The sequence below is a fragment of the Pelobates fuscus genome, chromosome 4 (assembly GCF_036172605.1).
Source record: "Pelobates fuscus isolate aPelFus1 chromosome 4, aPelFus1.pri, whole genome shotgun sequence".
NCBI lineage: Eukaryota > Metazoa > Chordata > Amphibia > Anura > Pelobatidae > Pelobates > Pelobates fuscus.
The window spans coordinates 111,510,305-111,531,380 of record NC_086320.1 but is presented as its reverse complement, the minus strand read 5'-3'; the positions used below and the strand labels follow the sequence as shown (position 1 = coordinate 111,531,380).

Genomic DNA, 21,076 nt, shown 5'->3' with positions numbered 1-21,076 from the left:
GCCTGCAGGGACAAACTATAGACACCAGAACCACTTCATTAAGCTGCAGTGGTTCTGGGGACTAAAGTGTCCCCTTAATGTGAGGTAAATTAGAGATTAGTGTCACTAATAATATACTAGATTGCCTACTTACAACCAGATGAGGATGGTGATGGGCTCTGGCTGCAGTCTGGCTCCACTGGTCTGGTGTAGAACAGGATCTCTGGAGGCTGTTTGTAACTGTGGTCACAAAATTCAATGTTCTGGGAGAACGGGAAGCAGCTCCATTTTTTGGGACCTCTTACACAGCTCAAGGTCTGGGCCCCAGGGCCTGACGGTGAGTATGCCCATAAGGTCCACCCATAAGTCCACCTATATGTTTGCTCACAAGAAATGGAGTGTGTAGGGGATGTGTTATGGTAGAGGATCTAATGTGTGTGCTTATGGAATGTAGTGTATAGGTATAGGTATACAACTAACTTGGACAATTTTAAAACAGCCAAGTTTGAATATAATTGTAACGGCACCCCCAGGTATACAAAGGGTTAAGGCCATTTAGGATGTTCCCTTTCCGAATGCCAAGGCAGCTAACAAACACTCCAATCAGCCGAACAGGAACCATACGAATACTCCACACAATACGAATACTCCAAACCATACGAATACTCCAAACAGCCGAATAGAAAAAAACATACATATAAATCCCCTCCAAGTACGAGACAAGGCTCAGTATTGAGGGTCAAGCAGTGAACTGATTTAATGGGGCTACCTGCCCGGTATTTATGCAGGTCTTCCACCAGGTGGACACTCCCCTAGGGGACCTGGTTGAAAACTGTGACAAAAACAGTACAGTAGCCAATCACAGTGTTACAGACATAATCACTCCCCTTTAGCTGTAAGGGACCTCCTCTCTATCTTGGAGATAATTGGGAAGTAACTTAATTATCTCAGAGGATAGAGGCAAAACTCCATTTTATACATGGCAATAAAAACACACAAAAATATACAATATGAAAACTACTGAAAGCACTAGGTACAATTAACGTATCCCCAGATAGCTTAGATCTGAGCGCACATTATTACAGAATGGCGCTCAGATCACATACATACAGTTCAATCGCCATGGAGCCAAAGTCTTTCACATAGTCTTTTGTTATACGAATGGGCTCCATGGGAAGGCTATCGGGGGTAAGTCCATTCGTGAAGAAAAGTACCAAACAGGCCGGCGTTCATATGATAGAGAAATAGAAGAAGCAAAATAGTGTCCGTTTTAAGTTTCATGAAATCGTCGACGAACACCGCTGGGCATTCGTATGTCCAAGATGGCCGCCGCCTCGTGTTTGTTATACAAACGATGACCACCCAGCCTACATTTGACAATTAAGAGGTGTCTGTGGTTAACCACAACATTCTAATGAGGCCAAGAGGTTAACCAGCAGCACACTTCCCTGCTGGGTGGCCGGCCGTTCGGCAGTTCATTCGGTAAAATGAGGAATAAACGTAAGGGCTGTACGGACAAGAAAATAGCCGAACAAACAGACGAACCAAGGAGAAATAAAGTAGTTTAAAGACAGAGAGGTCTGTCACAATAATTTACTGTCAAGTGGATTTTGACAACTTGTTTGCCATCTCACCTTCAGTCACTGATAGGTGCTATGTTTCAATGTAATTTAGTATATAGGTAGGCAAATCTGAAGTGCAAAAAAAGTTTGCTCACTGTGATTTTAATCTGGGGCCTAACATTGTGTCATGGAGTAACACTTCCGGGTTCGGCACTCAGCTGTGAGGAGCCGGACCCCGCCCCCCTCTGACACAGCTCTGACGGTATTTAGGGAGACTGGGCCAGAGAGAGGGTGCTTGGTGATTGATTGTGTGAGCTAACGTGTGAGCTGCCTCCGCGAGACCGCGGACTCCACAGGCTCAGCTACTGGGAGCTACTTCCACCAGACTTACCTCTTCACAAGCTGAGACAAGCCGTTCCAGCCTTTGAACAAATGCAAGGACTGCTGCATGCCATAAAGGATTACTGGAGAACGGATACTTTGCTACTTTACAAGTGGACCATATCTCTGAACTATTGGAGGACTACACATATTAACCTTAAGTATATATTTCAGCTATTTGTCTACAATATCATTTATTAATGAACTAATACTTGCTTACTCAAACCTTCATTGATACAAGTTACTAATCTCATGAAGGACAACTCCCATCATGCTTATTCACTATGAACTGTTCTTGCTTTGCAAATATTCTTAGCTACTTGATTATTGTTCCTATTGAAGATTATTCTCATGAACTTAAAGAATGTTACTTAATGCATCTCTGAAGAAATACTTAATAATTAACTTTGTGTTGTTGATTACTTGCACTTCTTCTTATTGGATTATTGCCTAAATGCACTTCATTTAAGTTTAACACTTATTAAAACTTCGGTTGAATCAAGTTACCAGTGATTCTCTCTTTTCTTAAAGCTACAGTATTGATACTTAAGGATTCTCCATTTCTTCACTATTGTAATTAGGGAGTTTACAAGCTGCAGTTGAGTTCCAATCCAAATCCCCCCTAGTAGCGTACAACATTGTCAGTCTAGGGATGCAGGAACATCGCAACTTCACATGTATTAGTTCTAGTATTCACATGAATACAGGAATTTGTTATATTATACACATAATTTATCTTTCATGTATCATGTTCATCTTTCCTTATAGGTAAACATAATAGTTTAAAGCATAGATTTCAAACTCGCAGTCCTCGGGCGCATGCGGCCTACAACCAATATGTTTGCGGGCCGTGAGGGAGCGCTGAGTGTAAGCTCTCCCTGCTCAGCTCAGAATATGACATCACTCCGGCTCCCGGCATTACTCTAAGGTGCGCGAGGGAGCTGAGCAGGGAGAGCTCAAAATCAATGCTCTCTTGCTGCCTGTCAGCCCCCTGCCTGCCTGAATGTACACCTGCCCAGCAGCCCCACTAGACACAGGTAAGAAATCCTCACACAGGTAAGAAATCCACCCAGCTCTCCCAAAGGTAGGGAGGCTGGGTGGATTTAAATTAAAATATTAAAATAAAATAAAAAGTGTTGGGGGGGAAAGGTGTGTTTGTGTGTATGGCTGGCTGTGTGTGTGTGTGTGTATGGCTGTGTGTGTGTATTGCTGTCTGTGTGTGTGTGTGTGTGTGTGTGTATGGTTGGCTGTCTGTGTGTGTGGTGTATGGCTGTCTGTGTCTGTGGGCATGCATGGCTTTCAGTGTGTATGGCTGTTTGTGTGTGTTATATGGCCGTCTATGGGTATGGCTGTCTATGTGTATGGCTGTCTGTGTGCATGGCTCATGGCTGTCTATGTGTATGTGTGTATATGGCTGTCTGTGTGTATGGCTGTGTGTGTGTATGGCTGTGTGTGTGTATATGGCTCTGTGTGTGGCTGTGTGTGTGTGTATGGCTGTCTCTGTGTATGGCTGTCTCTGTGTGTTTGTATATGCCTGTTTGTGTGTATGGCTGTGTGTGTGTGTGTATGGCTGTGTGTGTGTGTGTGTGGCTATCTGTGTGTGTGTCTCTCTGTCAGTTTATGTGTGTATGTCAGTGTGTCTGTCTGTGTGTGTGTGTGTGTGTGTATGTGAGGGAGCCTGTTTGTCAGTTAGTGTGTGTCTGTCAGTGAATGTGTGTCATGCATTTACTGACAGACACACACTAACTGACAAACAGTGAGTGCATGTGTGTGTTGGAGTGAATCTTTGTGTATGTCAGTGTGTGTGTATGTCTGTCAGTGAGTGTGTCTCAGTGAGTGTGAGTGAGAACAGGGGCAGGGGTTTAGTAGACTTGGGGGACTGGGATTTAGTAAACAAGGGGGGGACTAAGTTTTAGTAGACAAGGGGATGACTGGGATTTAGTAGATGAGGAGGGGGCTGGGGTTTAGTAGAGGGGGTCGCTGTATTTTTTTATTTTTTTTTAATACTGTACTTTTCCAAATAAACCTACGTTTCTATTAAAATTTACATTTTTGTTTTTTTGTGGCCCCATAAACTTAAACCTTGTTTATTTGGCCCTTGCTAGCCTTTGAGTTGGACATGCTTGGCTTAAAGGATTATATTAACTCCACAACAAAAGACTGAATTAGTGTAAAGGAATGTGTCAAACCACAAATACTAGCAGAAATACTTTTCACCTAAAATGAGTAATCAGAAAAGAAAGTAATTAGAAAGGAGTCTTACTTGAGTAGTGAATTCAGTAGAGGCTCCGAATTCAAAGAGGAATCGAACTATGTCATTGTGACCTTGCTGAGCAGCAAAAAACAGGGCAGTAGATCCAGACTGTAATACGAACATGGTAAATTAAATTAGCAAACGCCTAAAATACATTAGAATTCTAGGTAGAGCCACAATTATCTTGATGCTAAGTGAGCTCTATAGAGATTCATTACAGCACAGATGTAAATATAATAAATCAACAGTCTTTGATATAATAGCATCCATTGGGTAAATGATTTATTAGAGAAGGGTTACAATGGTGAATCAAATGTGGGTGTCTTATTAAAGCAGACTCTATAACACAGTTACGTCATCTTTGTTTATTTTATTTGTAAAGACATTCTAAACCTCTTTTTACACCTGCTCACAGCATTCTGTTCCTGCTCCATGTATTGCTGGTTCTAATTTTCTTGCTATACCTTCCACTGCTACTTCTAGGGCTCTTACACCTAACAGGGATCCCCTTTTTCGTACACTTGAATTACGTATTCGATAATGCACCCCAAATCTGTGTCCATTTGACCATTACAGCTAAATGAAACATTAACATATTGTCAACAAGGTAAGAAATTGATATAACATGCTATGGGATACACAATATACAGATACATACTATTATATTCCAAACTCAACAGACTCTACAGAGTTTTTCTAAAGGGGATTATTTATAAAATAGTCAATTGTAGTGAGTTGAAAACTAACTTACAAAATATAGGCAAAAAGTGCTAATTGAAAAAAATTCTCCAAATCTGCTAGAGTCAAAGATTAGCTATTGAAGTATTGAAGCCAAAGCTTTGGTAGACTTTGGCATTTTCTGAATAAATACCTATGCCTTATATGAAGCTCAGTCCTTCTATATTATTTTTATAATCAACCTCGATTCTTTATAGAAATGTTTCTATTGAATTCTGTAGCAGTGTTGCTTGTGTGTAAAGTAGCAAACGGTTTACAAAAGGTTGCATACTTATAATTGTTTTTATCTTTTAGTTTTACATATTTTAGAAGTCCTCTTGGCGTTGTAATTATATCTTACCCTTTGGGGCGCTGTGGTTAAAGGAAAAGTCCACTGAGATTGTTAGTACTTTTTTGCTCTTTAGTATATATACAACCACATATAGTTCTGAGGAGCTAACAAACGTGCGGAAGAAAATACAGCAAGAGATGCGTTTCTGCACCCAGTTATAAAAGTGACGATTTCTATTGAAATTGGCAGTTTATAAAAAAAATAAAATTTAAATGACAGATTACAGACACATAAAGTACTTCAGCAAGCCAAAGTGAATTGTGTGTCTGGGGTGTAAATATTCCAAGCCCCATTCTCAAAACAGAGCATTATTATACATAACCACACATATTCACATTTCAATTACTGTTGTCTCATGTCTTTCAATTATTTGAGCTATGACCAAACCTAGTTTATATCTTCTACTGACAGAGAAAGAGTGTATGGAGTGGGGTCATGTACAAGTGTTAATAAGCAATTGGTGTTTCAGGATCTGCATATTGTATTGACTTACCTCCCGCTGGAGATTGATATCTGCCCCCTGTAACACCAGCTCCCGCACACAGTCCATGTGTCCAGCATATGAAGCCACCATTAGAGCTGAGGCTCCAGTCTAATGGAAAATGCAAAATGAATTGTAAAAGTCACAATAATGATTGATCTGACTATACAGCCAACATAATTGTACTAACATGAAGGATAATAAGAGAACAGAAAAATATTACTTGCAAGAAAAAAACAACATATTACAGCCCTGTTTTATGTTAACAATAAACATGCTCAAATTCTTCTATTTTGTGTTAGTCTTAAGTACTTATGAACTTTACTGACATTTCACTATTTCATTAATAAATTACTAGTGCTACGTGCGTACAAAAAAATTGTTGTTTTTAATACTTGGTTTAACTTTATCAGTAGCTGTAGCCCAAGATATTTTATAATATTAATAAGGGGACTTTTTAAACATTATAACTTCTAATGGTTATTTGTTATGGTGCAAGGAGTTTGAGCATAGTAAGTATGTTGAATATTTGTCACTGTATTAATGACCGTTCCTTAATTAAAGGAACACTCCAATGTTCTCCTGAAATTGGTTCTTTTATTAACTTGAACAAGAGGGGCACGCAGCAAGCTGAAGAGTTTTAGACTTTTGGAGTGTTCCTTTAACGAAATACAAAAAAACAAAACACAGATTAGAATTGATCATGTCTCAGTCACTGTTCATAGGACAGTGAGTGTTTTACATGTAAAAATGTTGTTGTTTTTTTTGTTATTAGAAAAATTAATTTTATAAATGACTTGCTTCTTCATAATGTAACAATCTAAAAAGATGGCTGCTAATAATGAGCTAATGGACTACATCCACCATGTTTTCCTGGACAAATAGAACTATAACCGTGCGGCATATTTTAAATGAAGGGGTGAACAAATGGCAGTATCAATTTCTGCATAACAGTCAGGGGCCCTGCTTGGTAGCAAAAAGATCAGGAGTGTCAGCCCAAGGGTACATTTTATGGCCCCTCCCACGTACACTAACTTAAGCCCCTTCTAAAACTAGCCTTATACATTGATCTGGGTCCAAACTTTCACCCGAATGTGTTCTGTAATTCACATTGTGACACAATTACAAGTATTAAATGGACTTCCATTTATAAACCTCACCATTGCTGTGTTTTCCCCAAGCTGCGCAGTATTAAATCAAAGAACACGATTCAAACACTGCACTCAAGAGACAAACAGGCCACTTAATACGAAGTGTTCCTTGCTGTGCTGGTTTATTGTACAAAATATATTATATGGCAAAACCCTACCAAAAAAATGCAGCAAAGACAAAACACAAACATAAAAGGTCATTGGATCGCATTCAATGTTTCTCTACGTTTTTATTTTTTGTCCTCCCCCCTTTACTTGATGCAATGGCCTTTTGTGCATTTTGGGAATAAGGGCCCCAGCACCCAAGACAAATTCTGTGGGCCCATGCAAAAATAAGTGTTTTTTAAATCGACACATTACTAATGCATATCCCTAATATACCACTTTTCCTTTATTGAACTGGGGCAACAGCTTACCCATATTCTGTGCTGTATTAACCCTTCATTACCGCAGCATGACCTCGGCACTGTGCTGTATGATTAACTTCAGAATTGCGAATTAAAGTGTTACAAATGACATGTTAAAGGGGACCAGGGGCTAAGAATGAAATGGTTCCAAAATTAGACCTGGGGCTTCATATGACCCACACAGGACCCCAGCTCCTGTCAACCCACCCCCGATAACAATAGTGATAAGCAGCAGAATATAGTGAGGCAAGCACTGGTAATCTGTGTACTGCTCATAGGTGGTTAGGTTGATTGCACTGCCCCTTTAATAAACATGTGGTTAGAAAGTCAGACCAGTAGTACTCATAAAAACACACATAAAATGATAACAAGAAAAACGTGAGTTTGGATGGGTTGGGAGACGTTTCCATGGCAGGAAAAAAATAGTCTGACTCACAATACATTTCCCATGCCAGAATTCTCTCTCCATTTTCTTTCCAAAAGGTGTTTCTTAAATCATGCCCAGTTATGCTCCAATACTTAAAATTCCTCATCTTGAAACGAGCGTGGAAAACTCAGAGGCTGACATGCAAGCTCAGTATGATAAAAGAATGATCTATAGAGCCAGAAAAGTATACGGCATAATTTACTCCATTCTACTCAAGCAAAAATTGTAAATAGTTCAGACCTGTTTTTTTTTTATGAAACTGCCAGGGTTCAAAAATGTTATGACTTTATAGAAATACTAAGCTTCTCCATGTCTATCATTAGCACAATGTAAAAAAATCTCACATTATGAATAATTTATTCTGCAGGAGAGGTGCCCTACCCAGAGTAGACAGATTCGCCATCATTAACATATAAAAAACATGTAAAGTGTACTCAGTCAATCAGAGGGGGAATTGCAAATGAACTCTATTGGTTTAGCTAATGTATCAGCTGCAACATATTAATATGATACTACAAATGCAGAAGGACACGTTTAAATACTTCCAATCAGCATATACAAGTTATGTGTGCAGGAAAATGTGGTGTATATGGCAAATGTAGCCGTACTAGTATAGCTGCCAGTACAGGGATTACCATTAGTTGAGCAGATGCAATGAGCAGTGGCCAAGAGACCGTAACTCCTTAATGTATTACTCTAGATGTACAGGCCAGAATTAGGGAAAGCCCATACAAAAATGAACTTTATTATTAAAGAGTACTATAATCATGTCTTTAGACAAAGCATTAATTCAGGACAGAGGTGCGCATGTAATACAAATATGGCATTAATGTACAAATACATTTAAAGCCCTCCATTCTACTGCTGGATCATTACCTTATGGCCGGAGACCTCCCTTTATGTACCTAGAGTATGGCTCAAGCATATTGAAGCTTATGAGTTTGCTTATTTGGAACTATGTTTGTGTGTTTTATTAGCTTCACACATTGAATGTTCTAATCAGTGAATTTATTCATTCCTCACTGCCCAGGAAAATAGCAGAAGTTAAAATGATTTTCTTGTCTTGGCCCAAGATGATAGGCGTGTATAAGACCTCCATATTTACCTTAAACTCAGATGACACTACCATGTAGTGCATTATCTGCTTTTTGTGAACAATACTACGTTCAAATAACTGTTCCAATTATTTTAAATTATATACACATTCCTTAAGATACTTTGATCTAAATTGTTCAGCCTGGACTCGTGGGCCAATTATCTCACTGGTACTAGAAACATAAATCCCAGTAACACAGATTGCATAGTGGTAAGTTGTTTCAGAGCTATATCCTGTAAATCTGTTACATGTATTGTGAATTCTGCATACTGGGATTTCTGGACCCTAGACCTTCGCTGGCTGCCTTGTCTGACTGGAATGTCTTTGACTTCCATTTTGTATTTTACCTTTTATACCTTGTGATTGAGCCAGTGGGCATTTATTTCCAGATTTGTCTCGTATTAATTTTGTGTTCTGACTGTCAGGCATGGCTTTAATGTACTTATGGAGGTATGGAGGATTCATACGCTAACGCATGAAATGAATTCATTAATCCCAGTGTTTCCAATTTTATACATTATTCTTTGATTCATTTTCTGGCATTTGTTTTATCACTACTTTGGAGCTTAACTCATACATGCACACTATATTTGGATATTTTTAGGAAATATTTATATTTAGCATCCATATATGATCCATGAAATCACATGAATGTATATTTTAATACTGTACATTCATATGCCTCTAATTAGATTTCCATATTGATTTGTTGATATCGATTGATATGTTGTTTGGATTCTTCCAATATAAAATTAAAGAAGTCGAATTTTACCGGGTAGGGTCTCTCTAGTTTGCATGATATGTCCGCCATAGCTATAGCAAGCTAAAGGATGAGGTACAAATTAATCCTTGATAAATCTGTTGGGGGCATGATGGTGTCGTTTTTCAAAATGAAAGAAAAGAAAAAACTCTGCAGGACCCAAACTCCTTAGTAATAATGTATCATTTTTGCCTGTAGAGCAAAGCATGGTTTGATGTAAGTTCACAAAGAAATGCTGGATTTCCGTAGTTTTTTATGAAGGATGTCTCCCTTTTTAAAAAAAAAAAAGAAAATCCAACGTGATGACCGCCGCCAGAGGTAACACACCCCTCCCCTTCGAAGACATGGCCCTTTCGCTCTACGCAGATCTCTTCAGGGGGACTGTTGCCTGGCGCGCAACTCTGAGGCCTTTTACCACTCTGCTCCGCGCACATAATGTTAAATGCCAATGGCGCTCCCCACACAAGCTCCAGGTGATCCAGGGCGGGAAAACATACCTTACAGGAGGCGAAGACGCATCTCGTCCCTTTGGGCCTCCCTCCAGACTCGCTACAACAACCCCGCATACCATCCACACCCCACGAATGGAACCCGGCCACCGCAGATACTTTTATCCCAAGAGGAACAGACCGCGCTGCACGGATAGCAGCCCCTACCTGAACGCTCCTAACGGGAGCACCTACTAAACATAATTCTGTTTTACTGCCGTTCAAAAGTTTTGTTGCTATGTTTTGCATACATGTTTTATTAACGATAATGATTTGCTCCCTAGATGCGGAGACACCCGCACTCATAAGTCATGGATCACACTGTGACGGTTAGCAACATCTACCCTCACAGGAACCCCCCCCAATAATGGGAACACCCAGGCCACCGGAGAGGCTGAGCCACCCCTACTCCCCCTGCACATAGTAACACTGGCACCAGCTACAGATGTTGGTCCCAACATCGAGTAAAGGGCCATTCCCGACCAGCACCTAAGCTGCTAGCACAGGGAGCCTCATTACCCCCATTCTGTACATACTGGCCCAAGGTAGAGCACCCCCCTTAGTAGCAATCCCCCTGAGTGCCTCACCACACCTGTATGGCACCGCCCCGCACATATCTCACGGAACGTCTCCCTGAAGCCCACACAAATTCACCATCTAGACTTAAACTTCCGTACCGGGCACCAACGCACCGCCATACTTGGCCTTTAATACCCATGCACAAGTATATCACTTAACCAAGCTCCTACTCAGGTGGGGCCTCTATGCCCAACATCGAAGTATACCTTAGATAACCTAGCAACTGCACGGCTCTGTCGTCTAAACAGCATTTCTTTTTTTTTTAAATGTTAGCCTACATACCACACATACTGAAACACCCACAGTTGGCTCTCAAATTTATTGTGTAAGATTTAAAGCCTTACTGGTGTTTCTCCTCTGTTGTTGCGGACCTTGCATACTGTTCTTCTTATTTTGTTTAGTAATTCAGCTCATTATTTCGTTTACTAGCTAAGCCTTAGCCTTGCTTACTCAACTCCTATACATGAAACAGATTGTCCTGGCACTATAATAGAAGCCTCCTAGGGGGGAAAAAACGACTGTTCAGTCTTGCAACTCTCCTTTTACTCATGTTCCTCTTTAGTACAGATGATTTGTTCTATAAATGGGCATCAACACTAATCTAAGTCTGGACAAGCCTGCCTACTTATAATCACTTATATTTTCATTTTATCACCGACTGCCTGAAGGTATACCTCTTTATTTTAAATGCCTCCTGCAAGCACTATCTACCTACCCTAAATGCAGTTGGCTCGACCCCAGGGGTCCATACAATAATCCTGATTACCTCGCATGTAATCAACTAACTAATACTTAAACAAGGCCGACTATGCAAGACTTAACATGTAACCAAACAGTCACAACACAAGCAATGGCAGTTGGGCCCTGTTCATCATGTTACTCAATCTTAACTACTACCTAAAGAGATCTTATTACTAGCAATGACTTGCCTATTTTGCCTGACCTACCTAAGTTGCGTTTACGACCCACAAACGTTGACTTGCGAATAACCTCGATTGAATGCATACTAAATATAAAAAATGTGCAAGCTCTAACATATTCCTGATTGTTCTAAATGTTTTGAAAAAGCATGTGGATTGCCGTCGGGGTACCCCATGCGTGTTGTTCTCTTATATGCACTACAAAAATAAAGAATAAATTTAAAAAAAAAAAAATCCAATTCCAATGAGGTTTGATTGATCTTTACATACAAAACTTTACTAATTTTAGTAACTCGGTGCCTCTCTAATGCAGTAAAAAAGAAATAAACACACAAACAATAAATAAATAAATAAATAACATAAGAGATCAGATTTGCAAGCCTCTGCATGGTTCTGCTAAAACAGAGAGACAGAAGGAATTCTTGGCATGCACAAACCAAGGGCATACACTGTCTTTGCAGTCCACATCGACTCGTCCGCTGTTCAGCAGCAGTTGAAGCAGTGCCAGGTTTCCTTTCCGCGCAGCCCAAAAAGCAGCATTGGCAAGAGGCGTTTCCTTCTGCGCATAAATAAATGGTATTAGTTTCATGGTATCCAGACTTACAGAGGGAGAAAAACATTTTGTAATACAGATCTGCAAAAACAACCCAGAAAACATTCTGGCACACACTGGGCAGCATTTGGGTTTAGTCCACTTATAACATTACCTTAATAGTAAAATATTCATCAACATAAATCAAAGCATCACATACTTACTGGACAGTGAATCAAGATTCCATTTTTTTTTTTTTTTTTTTTTTGTAGTTGTATTAGTGTTTTTTCACATGAGACGTGACAAGTCATTGCTACTTTTCTTTGTCATGTATATAAAAGTAATATTTTTTTATTTACGTTTGCCGGCTTTGTATTGAAAAGCACCTGAGCAGTTACCGAAGTGCTGTATAATGTGTGTGTTTTTGTTTAATATGTATAGTATGGATAGTTCAGGACGCTGTCATTCACTATGATCGAAAAATTTATCTTATTTCACAAGTGTGATAAATACCTGTTAGTAACAATGACAAGAGTAAATATATTGAAACAACTATTTGAAAACTGAGAAACACTATGTAACAGTAGAATCACACATCCAGTGTTGTCATGCACTGGAGGCGGTTAATATATTTTGTAAACCCTTACTTCATTGCAGACTTAGAAGGAAACATTCAAAGCAAGCCTTTACCAAATCCTGCCAACATACTAGCGGACAAGTGGAAACGGGGTGCAGCCTAATCTCCTCCAAGTTGTCACCTGTGGAGACTGCTCCCTTTGTAGCCCATCAAACCACAAATACTAGTGTTTTTTCATTATACATTTTTCTGCTTTGATTATATAAAAAGAAAAAGCACTAGTATGCGGTCACCCAGAGAGATAGAGGTCTAAAGAGCCCAATATCTGAAGTTTTAGCACTCTAATGTCAGTCCCCGAAGACACACCATTATGACACCTTTTCTGCCTATTCGCTTTTCTTGTAAAAACTGTTTACATTTGCCTAAAAGGAGTACTATAGTGTAAGGAAATCTGTACTAGGTGTACAATTCCATGTTAGGTGGCCAGCTCCCCCTTACTCTCATTTAAAAAAGTAAAAAAAACTCACCTTTATTCCAGTAACACGCGGGTTGACCCCGCTTTGTCTCCTTGGCTGAGATCATTAAAATTGACAATCTTAGCCAATCCAATGGGAGGCTATTGCACAAGCGCGGAAAAACGCTGAGCTACGCCAATCAGCATCTCCTCATAGAGATGCATTGAATCAATGCATCTTTATGAGGAATGTTCAGCGCCTCCATGCAGAGTATATTGTGCAGCACTGTCCAAGAAAGAACTTCTAGAGGCCGTCTGATTGACAGCTACTAAAAATGTTGCTAGGCAGCAATATAAACACTGCCTTTTCTATAAAAAGGCAGTGTTTACATAAAAAAGCTACTGGAAGTGATTCTACTCACCAGAACAAATACATTAACATAGTTGTTCTGTGACTATAGTGTCCCTTTACTTTTTTTGTTAAAAGGTCTCTTATGTCCTTTTTCGTTACAGGGGACGATTCAGCTTCTGATTCTGAGTCAGGACATGGGGGTTCAGACTCTGCTGGAGGTGAGGTAAGGCTGTCCCTGTCATCTTGGGATTCCTCCTCCTCCTCACTGCTAACTGCGGGCGCCATCTTGGCGGCAGCCTGTGGGGTAGGCCTCATAAACGAGAGCCGAATATCGGGCGTTTTGGGCGTCTCTGGGTGGCGATTTTTCTTAATTTTTTCGCCCCATTGGTGTCTCTGTGTGAGGGGTGTATTGTGGCCGTGTATGGGAGCCGTTCGCCGGGTATGTAGCTTACTTTGTCGGGCGCTGGTGCGGAGCTCCACACACTCGCGTCTTGTTCTCTCGGCGGTCGGCCACGCCCCCTCCCTTTATTTTTTTTATAGTATACATACACATATTGATCCATTTGTTTCATATTCTGATCTTTGCAGAATAAATACAACTTACTCTGCTCCTACCTTTCCTTTGTCTTAAGAATTCTTGCTAAATTTAATGATGTTCAAGTATATAGATAGATTGTAAGCTTGATTGAATCAGACCTTCTTCACCTCTTGTCTCTGTTAAAGGGACACTATAGACCAGGCCTGTACAACCTATGCCCCCCCTCTCTCTCCCCCCCCCCCCCCAGATGTTTCGAACTACAACACCCATGATTCTTTGAGTGAAACAGATAACCAGAGAATCATGGGAGTTGTAGTTCAAAACATCTGGGGGTTTGCCTATTGTGCAGGCCTGCTATAGGTACACAGACCACTTTATCTCATTGAAGTATTCTATGTCAGGTGTACCTGTCCCGTTAACCCTGAAAGGGAAATCATTGCAATTCTAGAGAAGCTGCAATGTTTTTATTGCAGTGTTAAGACTGCCTCTAGTGTTAAGACTGCTCTTCCTGCTGTTTCACAGAGTTTAACTTTGTGAAATGACACTGGATGTCTTCACGCTTTGCATGAGGAAGTCCAGCATCATCTAAATCCCCATAAGAAAGCATTGATTCAATGCTTTCCTAAGAGGAAGGCCTAATGCGCGCATGGCACTCGCTGCGCATGCACATTAGGTTCTCCCTTGCATTGATGCCGGAGGAGACGGAGGCAGCGCTGAGGGACCTTGGTGCTGGAATCAGGTGAGTGTTTAAATCGGTTATTATTATTATTATTATTATTATTATTATTATTATAATGTTATTTATATAGCGCCATCAAATTCCGCAGCGCTTTACAATGGGTGGACGAACAGACATGTAGTTGTAACCAGACAAGTTGGACACACAGGAACAGAGGGGTTGAAGGCCCTGCTCAATGAGCTTACATGCTAGAGTGAGTGGGGTAAAATGACACAAAAAGGTAAGGATAGTATTAGACTAGTGACAGTTGCAGAAGAGGAATCAGTCAGGAGCTATTAACAGTTTAATTGATACGCTTTTATGAAGAAGTGTGTTTTTAACGATTTTTTGAAGGAGTGGAGACTGGGTGAGCATCTAACGGAGGAGGGAAGCGAGTTCCACAGGAACGGTGTAGCCCTCGAGAAATCTTAAAGGCGAGCCTCAGAGGTGGGAGTACGGACAGAAGATAGGCGTAAGTCATCAGCAGATTGTAAGGGCCTAGACGGGACATACTTGTGTATAAGGGAAGATAGGTGGGAGCAGCATTATGTAGACATTTGAAAGCAAGAACTCTTTGAGTGCTGCGGGGGGAGGGAGGGGGGGAGAAGGGTACAGGGTCAGTGGACACTAAAGTGTTAGGAATACAGCTTTGTATTCCTAACACGATAGTGTTCCTTTAATTATATTTTGTGTGTCAACTAGTTGTCAGTTACCCTCATTCTATGACTGTAGAGTCCTGTGGTATATGTTGGCGTTAAATAAGTAAAATTACTAATAGAGATTAATTATTATAAGACTTTCCTTTGGAGTTTAATCTCTTTTTTGAAGTAAACCTAAGGTCACTCCTATACAAAGCCCTGGTGGTGGCAGCATTAGCTAGGATATCATTTGCGGCATTGGAGAAATCAGAAACTTAGTCATCTTTGGGTGTTTGGAATAATTCACTTCCTGGGATTTCTGATATTATGTTTGCTTATCCTTACATTTATCAAATATGTATTTGTGAACGAGGAAAAATATTAAATATAGAAATCAAAATCTCTTTATCATGAAATTGGGCACTTTATTCTGAGCTCTCTGTCAATCATTGTTATACGAGCTGTACTTTGCATCTATTAGTCATCATATAGAAACTGCAACGTTTAAGACTGCCTCTAGTCTACCAAACAGCCAAAAGCGTCACTTCCTGCAGTTTCACAGAGTTTAAGTCCATGAATTGCAGAGCATGAGGACGTCCAGCATCTTGCATATTCCCAGAGGAAAGGCTGAATGCAAGTAGAGATGGAGGTCCCTTGTCTTTGTATTTCACCTCCGCCTGACTTTCTTAGACTCAAGGCGGAGTATAAGTATCAATCCTGACAGCTGTTACCATTGACAGGTGCAAGAAATAGGCTGTGTCTATTGAGGATCCTGTGGTCTCGCGGGATCCCCATAGTCCTCAATACTGTACTCTCATGCAGTAACACAGCAGGGATGTTTGCTCCTGGCACTGAAGGGCCACAAGTTAGAGGAGCAGTGCAAGCAAGATGGCAGAATCATGAGGGACAGGTTCAGGTAAGTAATCTACAGTCATACTTACCCGTTCTGGAGCTCCTCGATCCAATGGCGGGTCAGACGCTGCACCTGTGCTTGTGCGTCCATTTGTATGACGTTGGCGCGACTCTATAAGTGCCGAATCGATCTATAGGTGCTCCAAAGTGGTGCTAACCAATAGTGATAGTGCCCTGGATATATAAAGCAAGGGCTTTCTGTAGCAAGTTGCCCTGTTGTGGTTCTTGATTAACCAAGAGTGCGCTTTATGTTTTTGATTTCTTGGTACCAAATTTGGCTTGTTTATTGGTCTTTCCGCTCTTTGTGTTCCTGACTTTGGCTTGTTTCTCGTTTATGCTGTTTTCTTCTATGCTTGACCTTGGCTTTCTCTCTGACTACTCTTTAAGTTAATCCCGGCCATTCTAAGGCCCGGTAATATGTGGTAATTATCTCTATAGCAGAGTAGAGTTTTGGGTTCTCCTATCTAGCCGTAAAATCTACCTTTAACAGTCCCCTGCGGTCGCCGGACCACCAGTGGTGATATCACCATTAGGGGACTTTGCAAATTCCACAAAGTCCCCAGATAGTGACAGTGCTGCTTTAATTTAATAGAGATGACGGTTCCCCTTTATGTTCTTGTGAGTTAAACCTTTAGTGCCCACACCCTTGAAAATCTAATGGCATCTACATGTGGAATCACTGACAATTTACTGCAAAGACTGCAGAACAAATGTTATTCTCTGTGAAGCACCATAATAAACCCTTTTGGATTATATTATTCAGTTTTGCCTCTCTGTGCACCCAATCCTTGAATTGCTGTAGCTAGAAATGCATTAGACTAAATTGAAAGATTATAGTTTCCAGACAAAGCAATTATAGAAATATATCTCCAAACAGATTCCTGTGCAGCATACTTGTTGAGAGCACGTTAGACACAGATCCTTTGGCATAAAATAATGCTTTCTAGGCTCTTGCTGCACTCCAAACCCCGTTTACTGTATAGCCAAAAATTAAACAAAAATACCTGTAATCAGTGCGTCTGTCTATCTATCTTTGGCTGCCTGTCCATTCGTTTGTTTCACTCTGAAGCACAATGGCATGAAGTATTTTGACAGTTTTTGTAATGCAGCTATTACCAGAGATGTGACTATCTCAAAGTCTCAGGGTGGTGGATCACTCAAGGCAAGGGAAGCCAATGTGAGATCTAAGATAATAAAACATGGGAGTGTGATTTAAATGGGTAGAGGGGCACTAGTACACCTAAAAAAGATGCTTATGGTTAGAGATGTTAAGAGATCAATTTCATGGGAAACTCATTCATTCTAATTAAGTTTTTATGGTACCAGGATGTCCCGAGTACTGTGGACTACATCTTCATTGTGGCTGTGAGATATTTATGGAAGATGTCCACAACATCTGAAATGCCGAAGGTTGCCGACCCCTGACTTAGAGCATGAGCTGAGGTAGTCGAAGGCTGGCTGTTTGAGGAATCTAAGAGTTCTATAGAATCTATAAGATATAAGGAAAATGTTAGGGGAACAAACCTAGGATATTACGTAACAGGCAACCAAGCCCACAGGATAAAGCGTTAAATGTGGACTAAAAGTAGATATTGCCAACCCACTGATCGACAAATTAAAAGAATTGCAATTTGTTTGAAACCAAAGGCACAAACTTATTTATGATTAAGATGGATGTTCTTTCGCACACTCACCTTCTTCCATCTGCTTGATAATCATGCTGCAATGCCAGGGTCAAGTAAACTAGCCTTCTGCTTTCACCAGAGCTTCTGGAGTCAAAAATATCTCATTCTGTAGCTACATTCATTCATTCTAATATGTCTGGTAAATTTTCAGTGTTTGACGTCTCTTGAGATTGGGCTGTCAGAGTGCTTCCAAGCCAACCAATCAGAGCGTTCTAACTCATAAGTTGGATTAATTATATGTTATGTTTTTCATTAATTTTATGAAAATCGGTTTTATTTGTTTTTTTACCTTCATTAGTTGCGTCGATTAATATGGATTTTAATTGAGCCGTTTTAGGTGCAAAGTATTAAAGAGTTAGAAGAAAGAATACTTCAGAGGGTAAGCATTTTCTTTTATAGGTATTAATTGTATTGCCCCTTCACACTATTATTAGGGTGTGGGGGAAGGTAGGGTTATTTATTTATAATTGGAGGTGGCTATGGAATTGGGGACACCTGGAGAGGAAAGGGGACATTCAACTATGTGTATTTGGGGTTTGGACAATGGTATATATCCCCACATTATTTCACAGGCTCCATCTGCACCTTTTCTAGTGACTGGGCTGCAAAGGCTAGTCGCTAGTTTAACATGTTTAGTAGATATGTTTAGTAGGCATGGCAGGTGGGAGTGAAGGTTGTAACCTTTTTTTATAATAACATTTGGGGTCTTATTGGCCCCATAGGGTTTCTAATTAACAGACTATTTCTTACCGCTGGCTTGCAAGCTTTGCCCAGTTGCTACATAATTAACCTTCATGCCGCCGAGCGTTTTTAACTATTTGCCTGCTGGCTCTTAGCGCTGCCAGAGGTCAAATAGTTTGGACTTCCTTTTAAATCTGAGCCCGGTTTTAAAATCCTGACCACATTCAGGCATATTTGGGGCCTTAGTTGCAATATCCGGACATTGGTAAATAACGTAAACAATGTCTGGATTCTATAGTCCTAATGGACCCATATGAAGCTGGATGGTTTTGCCCTATGGGGTCATTCTGACTTCAGTGAATATCACTGTTTGTGAATTAAGCACTTTTAAACTCCTCTATCATGTTATTAATTTTTATTTGTGATGGCCACATCTGTATTTTGGACCTCTTATAATGAAGCAAAACGATAACCGTGAGTTAAAGAGTTGCAGAAGGGGAATTGATGACTAGCAAATAAGGGATTGATAAGGGTATGGTGTCTGATGATTTAGGGAGCTAAAAAGGTCAACTTGATGGCTGTTTAGGGAAGAAAGAAAAGGGACATGTGGGCTAGGAAAGAGGAATAATGTCTCATTAGTGACCTGAGAAAATAACATGTTAATATACAGAAAGCAAAGGATGAACTATATCTGATTCGAGGAAAAGGAAGAATAATGAGATATTCTAAGTAGTGATGCGAGGGTAACATTTCTCTTTTTTTAGATACCTTTGTTATTCTAGGAATCCTGATTTTTAACTTCTACAAATATTTAAATTGTTGGGCATCCTATTTAAGAAATATTTTGATACATTATGCGGTAGTAATTAAATTGAATACCAATATTTAAAGGACCTTGACAAGAAAACCGCCATTGATTTCCCTTGTTTTCTAGTTTACAAATTACATTGTGAGCCCTGCTTGAAGAGCATCTATTATAACTATATTGCAATGAGATCAAATGGATACAATGATCTTACCACAACCACAAACTAATGTTTATCTGGCATCCAAGTGGATTTGTTAATGCATTAACTCCTGTTGTATTAACCTACTTTAAATGTATTCACATTGACATTTTAGTAGAAATGATTAAATGTAAAGATCTTAAAGAGGAACAGGCACTTCCCAGAATGAGTTATATGAGTTATATTGTGTTTACTTATCCCTATATTTAAAGGTACACTATAGGCACCAAGACAACTTTGGCTTAATGAAGCCGTTTTCGTCTACAGTTCAGGCCCCTGCAGTCTCACAATTCTCTGCCAATTAGGAGTGAAATACATTTGTTTATACAGCCTATCAAGTCAACTATCAAGTCAAGCATAGCCACTATCAGTAAGGATTCGTCTGCAAGCACTCCTGTCTGCCTCCAACCCCGGACCTGCTGGGAACATCATTCCACAAGACCAGAGCTTACACCTCGATGTAAGGTCTGAGGTGGAACGCACTGTGACACACCGTCTGTCAGGATACAGAGGATCCATCTACTCCCACCAGGGTCTGGACTTAATGTTTTCTTGCACAATCCATCTCCTATAGACTGGATTGTTAATACATGTATTAGTTTGATCTATATTTCTAGCTGTTTTTCACTTTTTACAAGCGCTTCTGTGATATATATCTGCTTTGTCATATGTAGACATTATACTCATTTTTTATATTTATAAAGAGTATACTATCTGTCATTAGTACCACCAGCCCTGTGAGGTCTTCGCAAGCAGGGTTAGGGATACTCATGCTATATATATTATTTCTGGACATTTATATCTTTTCTTGGACGTTTTAAGGTTTTATTGATTTTCTGAATGTACAATTAACTATTTGCATTTTATTTATTATACCAATTAGGTTCCTAGCTCCTGGATAGTCACACTGTATTTTATAGTGTGTTTCTTTTATGTTTTTAAGGTTTGGTGAATCCCTTTTTCCCATTTCAGAGCTATTCACCCTGTTCTGTCTTATTCCCTCTTTTTTTCTGAATATTCATTTCTGAATATTAGAATATTTACACCAATTTCATATAGATTTCACCAGAAGGCATGCCCACCTTATATGGATACAAAAATCCAACTTGATTACCACATCTCCATCAATTTGAAGTATAATCAGGATACATGTTACATAATCTGGTATTAAAATTGCCAAACTTATCCTAGGTTTTTTACTCTTCCATATGTATGATAGGAAACTAGATTGAATCATTTCCAGCAAACTTTTAGGCATTTTAAATGGTAACATCAAAACGAAATATGACCATTTTGGCAGTATATACGAATTAATGGTATTGATCCTACCAAACCCTTACGTCTCAACTGATTTGCAATCTTTTAAAGTCTTATTTGTGTATTTTAATAGATTCATAACATTTATTTCCATTGTCCTCTCCACCTGAG

General features: G+C 39.8%; 1 protein-coding gene across 1 annotated transcript in view; it reads right to left on the bottom strand.

The window, feature by feature from the left end:
- Positions 1-21,076, bottom strand: part of ANKRD29 (ankyrin repeat domain 29) — a 111,652-nt gene that overhangs the window by 71,583 nt on the left and 18,993 nt on the right. Inside the window, exons 2-4 of the mRNA XM_063451479.1 lie at positions 12,003-12,113; positions 5,739-5,837; positions 4,186-4,284 (exon numbers count right to left, since the gene is read on the bottom strand). Of these exons, the coding sequence (XP_063307549.1) occupies positions 4,186-4,284; positions 5,739-5,837; positions 12,003-12,113 (309 nt within the window). The remainder of the gene's footprint in view (positions 1-4,185; positions 4,285-5,738; positions 5,838-12,002; positions 12,114-21,076) is intronic.